This window comes from Saccopteryx leptura, chromosome 2, assembly GCF_036850995.1.
Source record: "Saccopteryx leptura isolate mSacLep1 chromosome 2, mSacLep1_pri_phased_curated, whole genome shotgun sequence".
NCBI lineage: Eukaryota > Metazoa > Chordata > Mammalia > Chiroptera > Emballonuridae > Saccopteryx > Saccopteryx leptura.
The window spans coordinates 73,495,184-73,507,248 of record NC_089504.1 but is presented as its reverse complement, the minus strand read 5'-3'; the positions used below and the strand labels follow the sequence as shown (position 1 = coordinate 73,507,248).

The following is a 12,065-nucleotide window of genomic DNA, read 5'->3' as shown; positions in this document are numbered from 1 at the left end:
AAGCTAATATCTAGCTAGGATGCTAGAGAAATGAAAAATACAAGTAGGCCCCTAGGCTTACTTAATTTTATCCAAAATATTTTGAACTTCGTGGATTAGTCTGCGGGCCGCACAAAATTGTTCGGCAGGCCGCATGCGGCCCGCGGGCCGCGAGTTTGAGACCCCTGTTCTAGATGATGATTTTACAACTGTGTTAGGATAGATAAGTGACTTAGGCTAGGGTGTATTTCGACTTAGACCAAAATTCGAGTTATGTCACTGTCATAGGAACAGAACTGTTTCATAACTTGAGGACCCCCTGTACATTATACCACTATAAGTAGTAGGAGAGACTGAAGGAAGTATGGCAAAATGTTAATATCTATTAGGAAAGCATTCGTATGTAGATATGTTTTCTTTATTTTTCTATGTTGGAAATATACCATAAATAACAATAAAAATTAAGATAAAAGGACTGGACAATAATTCTTTCTTAAATATGTGAAATATGTATTGTCCACATAAATTCAGTGGGAAGGGACTTTGTATCCATGAATAAGTTGGAAAGTAGAATTTCATTAGGTTTCCCTCCTTTCCTGAATTAACAAGTGTTTTGTTTTGCTTTTTTTTTTTGGCCAGAACATTCAAAGCATTTTTTTTTATGTTCAAGATATACCTGTTATCCTTGCAAATGTTGCTAGGCAATCTCTTTGAATTGGTTTGCAGGGTATAATGTTAAATAGAGCAGCTGCTCCTCTCTCACCACACCTGAGACGGTCTATCTGATTGCATCCTGTCTGGACTCTGTTCAGTCTTTCCTGGCCTCAGGGCTAGAAACTGAGTTCATCTCCTAGTGGAATCTCCTAATCCACAGCATAGCACAGTTCTTGCCAGTGGGACAGATTGCATTGTTTAACTTTGTAATTGTTACTTAAAGGGATTACACAATCTGCATACTGAGAAGCATATATTTTACAGGGCAAATGCTGGCTGTATGAAGCACAACATATTGGCTTACTGAAGTCTGTTTGCCTCCTTTTTTATTTTTTTTCCCAAGCAGTTTACTCTTTTGTTGAAGCAAATTTTAGCAAGCTGGTTTATCAACTGAAATGTTTAAACTACAAAATAACATAGAAGGCATTAATGAGGGTGTTTTAAAACAAATTGTGAAACTCCTGTATGCTTTTGGTTTTCTTTGAAAGTAGGACTATTCCTACAACGTGGTCAATCTCTGCAGCATTTTTGTTTGTTTCGTTTTTGTTGTTTCGATTTTGATTTTGTTTTCTGTGGCATCGTTCTAACATCTAGATATTTACTAGAAAACTGTGTAAATAAATATTAAATGAGTATTTATCTTTTTATTTCTTTGCACTAAATTTACTTTAAAAGGCAGAATGACAATTTGTAATGGACTTTAGAATTGACAATTTTTTTTAAAGAAAAGTGTGCTCACATTAGGACTTTGTAATAACAAAATAAGATTGTATACCGTTTGATATATAATGATACAAAGGAGCCTCTATACTGATATGAAGAAAAATGAAACAGTGTGAGAATCTCAATGATCCCTCAAGTTTTTGACTTTGCTAAGTATATAGTAATTTTGTAGCCTTAAATCATGGTCTGGAAGCACACAAGTAGTTTTATCTCTTTACACTGATGAGAGGGCAGGTATGCTAGAAGAGGTATGAACTGGTCACCCAGAGTGGGAGCTTGTCATGAAGGAAGGACTGGCTGCAGAGCCTGGGCCTTGCCAGCAGCTGGGACACTGGAGACTAGCCACAGGAGGAGCTCCTCTGTACAGAATTTTCCTGTCAGAGAATTCTTTCTGCTGTTTTTTCTTTTTAAAGGCATGATGTTTGCTTAATTTGATTAATTATCATGTAAGGATTTAAGGGAAATAACCATTATTCAAGAATCTGAAAACTATAGCTGCTTCCTTGGCATTTGGATCAATTGAGGTAGGCCATTGAAATGTGGATTTTCTTTTATTTCTTTTTTTATAGGGACAGAGAGCGTCAGAGAGGGATAGATAGGAATAGACAGACAGGAATGGAGAGAGATGAGAAGCATCAATCATAAGTTTTTCGTTGCAAAACCTTAGTTCATTGATTGCTTTCTCATATTTGCCTTGACTGTGGGGCTACAGCAGACCTAGTAACCACTTGCTCCAGCCAGCGACCTTGGGTCCAAGCTGGTGAGCTTTTTTCTCAAGCCAGATGAGCCTGCGCTCAAGCTGATGACCTCGGGGTCTCAAACCTGGGTCCTCCGCATCCCAGTCCGATGCTCTATCCTCTGCACCACCGCCTGGTCAGGTGAAATACGGATTTTAAGGCAAAGGGCCAGGGGGTTTTATTCCTTTCTCATTGATCTAGGTTTTAAATTTTCAATTAATTTTTTTTATTCTCTTTTCCTTGTCACCTCGAAAGACATAACAAATGCAGAAATAATTGTTTTCAAGCTTAAATTCTTACAGACTTTTTTTTAACAGCTCAGCATAATTTTGGGGAAATGATGGTCTCATTTATTTTCTCCTATTTAGATTTAAAAATCTACCTAGTGCATATTTAATAGATATATAATGAGTCTCCTCTTAATACTCTACCTTTCTTGTGCACCATGTTCTCTCGCTCTTGCTCCAGTGATGAAATGAATACCAGTCTGAGCGTGCCCTTCACTTCTAAACATCTGAACGAACACCTGACAGAGGCTTTTGATTTTAGTGCAAGTTGAACTTGGTGTTTGTCAAGATAGAAACTTCCTCTTGCACTTTGTACAGCAAACACAACTAATGGATTCTATGAGGAACGTGTGTGTGTGTGTGTGTGTGTCTCTCCAGAATTCCAACAAAGCTTCACTTACTGTCATTCTATAGCATAAAATACTGCTGCCTCAACATGCATGTTTAAAATATGTGTATTTTTTGGAGGAGGGAGTTAATATAAAAAACTTATTAAATCATTTCTCTCAAGATGATGAAAGTGATTGTGAAAATCTTACTGACATAACTGCAAGTGCTCAAAAATGTAAACGATGTTGTCTTTTCACTCAGTAGGGTCAGTGTATAAACAGTAAAGGGAATCTATCTACCTTTCTCAGAAACACTGGGGGAACAATGTAAGTTGGAGTAGCTGTGGTTATAGTATATTTTTCAGAAGACTTAAAGTAGACTGCTTGTTGAAGAAAGAACAGGTTGTACCCAGTACATATTTAAGTTATTTAGCTAGTCTATGTAAATGTACTATCTGGGTAAATAATGTACCCAAGTATAACCTTAATGTTTCATTAACTTAAGAAACAGACCTATTTTCAAGTAAATTTGACCTTTTTATTTAACTTCTCTGCCATTTATTTTCCTGGAAAATAAGATTAAATCAATTAGAAGTACATATTAGGGTTGGTTTTTGGTATCTCCTTCATTTAGATAATAGGTTGTACTGGGAAATCTGTAGTTATTTTTGGACATATATGGGAGAAGAACTGCTTTTAGATCTATAAGGCTTTTATTTTCTTAAGTGAGAAGCAGTGAGGCAAAGAGATAGACTCCCACATGCACCTGACCAGGATCCACCGGCAAGCTCACTAGGGGGCGATGCTCTGCCCATCTGAGGCTGTTGCTCTGTTGCAACCAGAGCAGTTTTAGCACCTGAGGTGAGGTGATGGTGCCATCCTCATTGTCCGGGCCAACTTTCTCTAGTGGAGCCTTGGCTGTGGGAGAGGAAGAGAGAGACAGAGAAAAGGGTGAGGGGAAGGGTGGAGAAGCAAATGATCACCTCTCCTGTGTGCCCTGACCAGGAATTGAACCCAAGACATCCACATGCCTGGCTGACACTCTACCACTGATCCAACTGGCCAGGGCCAGATCTATAAGACTTTTAAAAATAAAACTCTGTTGTTCAGCAACCAGGAACATTTCTTAAGTAGGATTATGTTGACTGCTGTGTTGATTAGCTCTTTTTTTTTCTATCTGTGTAACTTCTTTATGAATAATGCATAGAAATTTGTTACATGATTTACTGTAAACCCCAGCTAACAAGGGCAGCTTGACCTCTTTTTCTGATGAAAAATAGTTTTTATTGTTATCTTTATTTAAGGAGTGGGAGAGATGATTTTCTGTTAATTATTATATTTAATTTAGTAATAGAGAAGCTAACAATTTTCTTTAGTAAGTACACTTATTTTTAACAAGATGAAAATAATCAAAGTTATTCACAGTGGCCAAGACATGAAAACAACCAAAGTGTCCCTCAATAGAGGATCAGATGAAGAAGAGGTGATACATAGGTATATATAATGGAATACTACTCAGCCATAAGAAATGATGACATAGTGCCATTTACAACAACATGGATAGACCTTGAGAACATTATACTGAGTGAAATAAGTAAATCAGAAAAAGCTAAAAACGATATGATTTTACACATAGGTGGGACATAACACTGAGACTCATGGACATAGATAAAAGTGAAGTGGTCATCACGGGAAGGTGTAGGGGGAGGGGCAGTAAAGAGGGACAAATATAAGGTGACAGAGAGTGATCTGTCTTTGGGTAATGGGCACACCACACAGTCAACAGTTCAAATGCTATAGAAATGTTCACCTGAAACGCATGTACTCTTGTTGATCAGTGCCACCACATTAATTTTCTAAATAAAAAAATAAAAAACACCCTGGGAAAAAACTTAGTGCTGAGCAGGACCAATGCAAAGCTTTCAAATATTTTATAAATCAGGTCATTAATATCAACTGAGCATTGTGAGTAGTCAATAAATACTTGTAAGAAACGTAAAAAAAATAAAATTGTATAAAGAATTTTTGTTGCATATAGAATTCAATATCTGCATGTATAGGTCATATAAAATCTTAAAAAAAAGAAGTAACAAGCTGGGAAAATATTTCCAGTATATATCACAAAGACTTCATATTCAGAATAGGTCAATGACCACAATAAGTGAATACCATCTGATATAATCTTTGATAGAGGCTATGAAGAGAGTGTTCACCGGACGCTCTCATAGTGGCATGTTCTCACTGTCAAGGACACACATAGTAAAACACTAATGCATATATTTCTTACAGATCAAATTGCCAAACTAATTTAGGGTTGTCAAGATTAGTTAATAGGTATTCCCATATTCTCTTTTTGTGAGAGAAAATTGGAAGGCCATTTGGCAATATATACCAGCATCTCAAGTGTGCATATCATTTCAGCAACAGCTCCAATTGTAGGAGTTTATACTAAATAAATGTCCACAGGTCCACAAAGATGTGTAGCAAAAATCACTGCAATGACAAATAATTATTGGGAATTTTCTATTCAGACTTTTTTTTGTACTTTGTGGTATAACTCTATCCTCCCAACAGTCCTATAGTATGTCCTTTTATTTTCCCTAATTAATAAATGAGGGTACCAAGGAACAGAGTATATTTAAGTAACCTCTCACAGCTCAGAGCTAACTAGTGGTGGAGCCAGTATCTGAACCATGCCAGCCCAACTACAGAATCTGCTCTGCAGTCCTTTCAAACTCGAGAATAGTATGTAGCCTTAAGAAGATTGAAGTTGACTTTCATTCATTGACATAGGAATCTCTCGTGTCAAGGTAAAAAGATACTTCAAAAAAGCAAATAAAAACCTGTGTAGTGTGTGGTTCAGTTTAGGTTTTAAAAAATGTATTCATACATGTGTTTGGATGTGTATGTGTGTGTTTGGACTTCTGCATATATATTATACAAATGAATTTAAAAATCTGATTAATAAACACACAACTGAAGCCAGCCAGTTTCCTGGGGAAAGGACCAAAAGTAGGAGACATAAAGGAATACTTTAATATAGTATGCGTACTGTATATCTGTTTGGCTTGAGCCCTTTCCAATGACAATGTATTCATGTACTGCTTTTATACTTTTTTAAAATATCAAAGCATTGAAGTGAAAATTGATAAGTATATTCCACAGCAGCAGTTCATGGAACAACTGCTTACCCAGAGCACATAAGTGATAAAATATATCTGTTGTAAGTAGATAAATATGTTTATGTAGAACTATAGGATTATAGAGTTTAGGGAATTTTAGAAATTAATGCAAAGCCAAGAGAGGTTCTGTGATGTACAGATTAACGACAGAGCCTGCATTAGAACCTACCTCTTATAATACCCCTTCTTAGTATTTCTTTTATCTTGCAGAATATTTATGAAAAATTTTTCTAAAATAATATGAACAGTGTGGCTTTCTGTTCTCCATAAACACTTATAAATGTCTGTCAAAATAATTTTTTCTTAAAGGTGCTTGTGTATCTCAATCAGGTAATGTTTTCTTTATGCACTGCTCTTTAAGATTTGGAAATATAACTTGCTTTCCCATGTAGATTGAACTTCAGTTTTATTTGTAAGTGGACTATAATATTGTATCTAAATGATATCACAGTATATTGTACAAGCATAACTCAGTAGAACAGGAGATGTGTGAATGCAGGAAATGCATTGAAAAGCATTTATGAAAATAAAGATACACGGAATATCAGCTAAGTAAAGAATTAGTATGTTTGCTAATTTTTTTTGAATAATGAGTAAGTATGTTGTGTTTTGTTTTTTTCACTAAATAGTTGCTCATTAATAGGATCTTAAAAAATACTTTGTAAATCTGGCCTTTTTTTTTATTCTTTAATCATTAGGATGTTAGTGACAATTCTTCAGATCCAGTACTTGATCTACACATGTCCTTGGAGGAACTGTACACTCAGAATCTCCTGCAAAGACAGGATGAGAGTCCACCTTCAGTAGACTTGAGCATAGGACCTGCATCAGGCTTTACCATAAATGATTATACACCACCTACTGAACAACAATACGGATGTGAAAACACTAGAGTATGGACCGAATCTCACCTACCAAATGAAGTTCTGTCAAGTGCAGAACTTACTTCTCCTCTGTTACCTGAATCAGCTGGGAAGGTAATATTTTAAAGATACTGTTTGTGTATTATGATGGGGTTGAGGACAGTGACGTATTTTGGCTAATCTCCCTATTTGGAGCTAGTGCTCTCCTGACGTTGAGCTTTTCAGAAACCAACCTATGAACTTGTTTTGGTTATAGATTCTTGTTTAATATGGCACACTCAATTAGAGAATGTGTGATGTTGAAATCATACTCCAAAGTCTAGGTTTCTTTTTCCTGTGACTTATTTTTTACTTCCACCAGGGCTCTGAGTTCTTAAATCAACAGATCTCTCTGGCCTCTACTGTCATGCTTCAAAATATATCCACAGAATCTTTTGAGAGGACCATTACTATAGCAAAAGGCAATTCTAGCCTAGGTAAGTTCCTTATTTTCACACATCTCTTCCCAACCAACCCCCTCACAAAGAGGAAAAATTGAACCTGGTTTTGGTATTTTTGGCTGTAGATAAGAAAATAAATGTTACAAATTTTTCTGTCGTTTTATGATTTCTCTTTTTATGTACTCATTATTTTTCCCAAAATGATGAACAAGTTTGTTTAGTTCCGACTAGCTTAAATTCCTCACTCTTTTTATGATTTAAAAGTGTTCAAGAACCTCATTTACATTCAAGTAAAAGATATATGAATTGTTTGTGTATGAAACAGCAAATCAGAAAAGAAATTCTTAGAAAATGAGAAGTCAGCAATTTGGAATTTTAATTCTTTGGAAAAGCAAATTATTAGTTTCTTTGAATGTTACCAGTTATGCATAAGTCAGTTTGTATTTAATTTCTTTCATTCACTGAAAGACTAAAAAGACAGCCAGGTGTGCCACCAAAAAATGGAAATGCAAATTATAATAGTCCTTCCCAGGTGGCAGGGTTTTGTGTCCTTTCTTATCCATAAAGGGTTGTGGCTACTTAATAATCATAAAGCCTTCAGAGTTGGGTAAAGTAGTCTTCCTGTAAAAATAAAATCCTAATTGCAATAACTAAAGGTATCTTGAAGCAGAGCACATTTGTTCTTTTTTTTTTTTTTTAAGTTAAGCGGTCATGTGACTCAACTCTGATCCTAGTGCTCTATGATGATAAGTAGGATGTTAGAACAGTTGCTCTGAATCCAGAGTATAGCCCCAGCCTCTCTGTTTATCTCTACATCAGAGATCTTGATCAGAGATTTTGTTTGTTGTAACCAACCAGTACCCTTTACATTGATATCTATGGCAGGGTCTTGTTTCCTAAGACTTGAGACTTGGCTGAGATAAACAGCAGTTCTTATGTGGTGAGTGGGATTCCAGTCTCTGTCTCATTGTAGCTTTTGTTCTGTTTGGTGGTGACTGGGTACTACCATCAACAGCTAATGGAGAGTTAGAGAGTTTCTACTTAGTTATAATATTTCTTATCTGTAGTATGCTTAATAGAATGATAAAGAACTTAAGTTACAGAATTTTCTGTTATTCACTAATTATGAGATAGATGTTATAGATATCAAAACATTTCAGAAATATATATTTCATCTGCTAATAGAGTGCTTCTGAAAGCCTGTCACTTAGAATACTAGTTCTATAGGATATAAATAGGAGCTATAAATGGATTCCAAGTTTAAAAGTTTGAAGGGTTGTTTGAATTTAAGGAGATGTGTTTCTGTTTGCACTACATCTCAGTATCTTTAATACTTAGATGTGCATGTGGACCGGTAAGACTATGTTATAGAACACAACATTTCATATTTTTTAAAAGATTTTATTTATTGATTTGAAAGAGAGAGAAAGGAGGGGAGAGAAGTGTGGGAAGCATCAGCTGGTAGTTGCTTACCGTATATGCCTTGACTAGGCAAGCCCAGAGTTTCAAACCAGTGACCTCAGCTTTATCCACTGTGCCACAAGTCAGGCAACATTTCTCACATTTAATTAGCTATAGAACCCTCTTTTTTTTTTTTTACCAACTCATAAAACAGGTTTTCTAAAGCCCATACGAGAAGCCCTATTCCAGTGTAATTACTCAACTATCAAACATTCATTTTTTTACCACTATGTATAGATAGATACTATGCTGTAATTACTTTTCTCAGGAAACATGAGTTGAAGAAAACTAGCTAATTAATACATAAAATTCTAAACTCATTACATACTATGATAGACATTCATACATAGAACATTAAAGGTTTAAAAGAGGGAATGGCTGACCCCTAATTTCTGTATGTGAATGAGTTTGGAAAGGTTTCAGAAAGGAGAAGATACTTGATTTAGTTCTTGAAAGAGGAGTAGATTTTTCCACTTAGTTGAGGAATTAGGAAAAGCTAGAAGGTACTAGGGCTAAGGCAGAGACATGTGAAGCATTCCTGAATTTTGTTTGGTATGGATGAAGTGTGGTGTGATGGTGGCTAGCTAGGTAAGATTGGAGTTGAAGGAAGGACAGGGTGGGAGACAGCTGCTGGATGGCTTCTTGTGCGAGATACAGGACTTCTGTTGTCACACACTCCTGTCTTCAACCCCTGTGTGCTGGAAACAAAGGGCTGAAGAGTAAGAGGCATGATGGAATTTGTGTGTTAGGAAGGTATTTCTGGCATAGGTTGGTGAATTAGATCGGAAGCAGTTGGGAGGTTCTTGTAAGAACCATCATTTGAGTACATCTGATTTTATAATCTGACCCCTTTGGATTGCTTACCTATTGTTAGTTTGCTGAGAGAAAGTTGAAGTTTTCAAATCTTTTTCTTCATCTATTGAGAAAATCATATGAATTATTAATGCATTCTGTTAAATTATCAGAGCACATCATTTTTAAGTGTGATACAGCTACCTAATATAAAATTTATCATTTTAACCATTTTTAAGTGTACATTTCTGTACCGTTACGTACATTCACATTGTAGTACAACTGTCACCATCCTATATATCCAGAATTTTTTCCATCTTCCCAGACGGAAAGTCTGTACCTGTTATATAACAGCTCCCCATTTTTTCCTGTCCCCTACCTCCTAGCAGCTATTGTTCTACTCTCTGTCTCTGTAAATTTTAACTACTCTTGGTATGTCATATAAGTGGAATCATATAAATATTTGTCCCATTGTGAATGGCTTATTTTATTTAACAGAATGTCCTCAAGGTTCATCCATCCAGGTTGTAGCTAGCTAGCATGTGTCAAAATTTCCTTCCCTTTGAGGGCTGAATAATATTTCATTATACACACGCACACACACAAGCACCACACTCTGTTCACTCATTTATCTGTTATCGGACACTTGGATTAATTCCACCATAGCTTTTACATTTTGATTTTAAAAATATACTAAACACGATTAATCTCTTGGGGTAAAACAGTGAAAGGTGAAGTGTCCTTTCTATCATATCAGAAAATCCATTTAAACCTCAACAGTTTGATTTTAAAATTAAAGTATAAGAGAGCCCTTTCATTTGCTTTATGATACTAAACCTGTAAGTATACAATTATAGCACCATTATTTTATTAATCAAATTGTAATATAAAGTATAAGTACCTTTCAGTTTAAAATTTTATGATTTATTTTCATTATTTGAATTAATTACCTACTCAAAATGTTAATAGGGTTTTTCCTCGATATGTGATTTCCTGAGACCCAGTGAGGCTCCTCTAGAATTTTGGAGTTCAAATCAAGTATGCTAAACTGAGAACATTTCTCTGTTATCTCATTTGATGGGAATTGTTCATTATTCCGATTTCTATAGCAATTAAAGTAACTAAATATAAAGGAATCATGAAAAAAACCTATTTTTAAAACCTAGGTAAAACATTAAATAATTAAATCATCCATTTAAGCTTTTAATGTAGAAAGGTGTGTTGCATTTACAACTTGAAGTAAAAAAAATGTGATACTGTTTTAGAAAATCTAAACTGAGGCTGGAATATAATAATAGGTGAGTATGTTATGAAAGGATCTGTCACTAAATACATTTTCTTAAATTCATAGTCTCCCACTAATCAAGTTATATAAGATTGTTTTTAGTTCTTGTTTTCTAGATAATTTATTTCATTGATAACTAGAAGAAACTATTAAATGCTAGGTTTCTCTAAAAGTTGTCATATTCCATTTGCTTTGATTTCATGAATCACTTTTTTTAACTTTCTTAAATTTAAGGGGAAATGTTGTATACAGATACATTCACATGTGTACACATGCATATAATGACCTTTAACATTTTAATCTTGGTGATTTTGTATAGGCCTGTGGTGTATTAAGTACATACATTATATTAGGATTTGAAGGTAAAAAGTAGGAAGGAAGGCATTGTCCTCTTCACTGATTAGGTTTAGAAACAGACAGACACAGGCATTTTCCAGAAAGTGCTCAGTCTTTAGGAGATGGAGGTGGAACTCCAGCCTTGGACAGTCTCCTCTCCACTTCTACACAGTGCATATCAGTGCTTGAGGTGCCCAAGGCTATGTGAAGACTGCTCTGATAACAACCTGCGTTTTGAAGCTGAATTATGATGTGCCTTTAACCTTTAGAGAGCAGTGTAGCTTTGGATTAGGATAGAGATGTACTTTAAATATATTTTGTGAGTTTTTATTTTGTACTTTACTGAGCACTTTGGGCCATGCACTTTGAAAGCAATTCTACATAAGTTTTTCTTATATACTTATTTTCTCATATACTACAATGCTAAAAGTAGGCATGATCCCCATTTTACGGATGAATGAAATGATAAAACGAGGCCCAGTGTGAGGTTAAGTCAGCTACCCAAGGCTACATTAATTAGAAGGGGTGAAATTCAGATTTAGGACCAGTTTTCTAGTTCTACAATATATGGGTTAGGCTATTCTGCTATGCCTCCTCTGGGGAAAAATTAGGATATCTTATAAGTTACAATCAAAATCTAGGTGGTGGGTATTACCTTGATGTTGTTGAACCCTGAAAATGATTGTTTGGTGAAAGGAAATTATAAGATGAGATAACTGACACCAACCTCTTGGTCTATGTTGGTTGACACAAGCTGGCAGCCTTAATAGCTGCTCGAGTTGGGAATTAAATGTGCTATAAAAATGAACTTAGAGGTCGTATCAGCCATAACTCATGATTACTGTCCCATGTTTGTGGCTTGCTTTATGGTAGAGTGCATGGTACTAGTAAGAACAAGATAAGGGGTTAGGTTCCCAGTATGGGCCTTAGTTAAATA

At 35.4% G+C, this 12,065-nt stretch overlaps 1 protein-coding gene across 11 annotated transcripts in view; it reads left to right on the top strand.

The window, feature by feature from the left end:
• MPDZ (multiple PDZ domain crumbs cell polarity complex component) overlaps positions 1-12,065 on the top strand; it is a 206,986-nt gene that overhangs the window by 124,556 nt on the left and 70,365 nt on the right. For all 11 annotated transcript variants that reach the window (XM_066368173.1, XM_066368175.1, XM_066368165.1 and 8 more), the window contains 2 exons: positions 6,650-6,928; positions 7,176-7,290. In XM_066368173.1, coding sequence (XP_066224270.1) covers positions 6,650-6,928; positions 7,176-7,290 — 394 coding nt within the window. The remainder of the gene's footprint in view (positions 1-6,649; positions 6,929-7,175; positions 7,291-12,065) is intronic.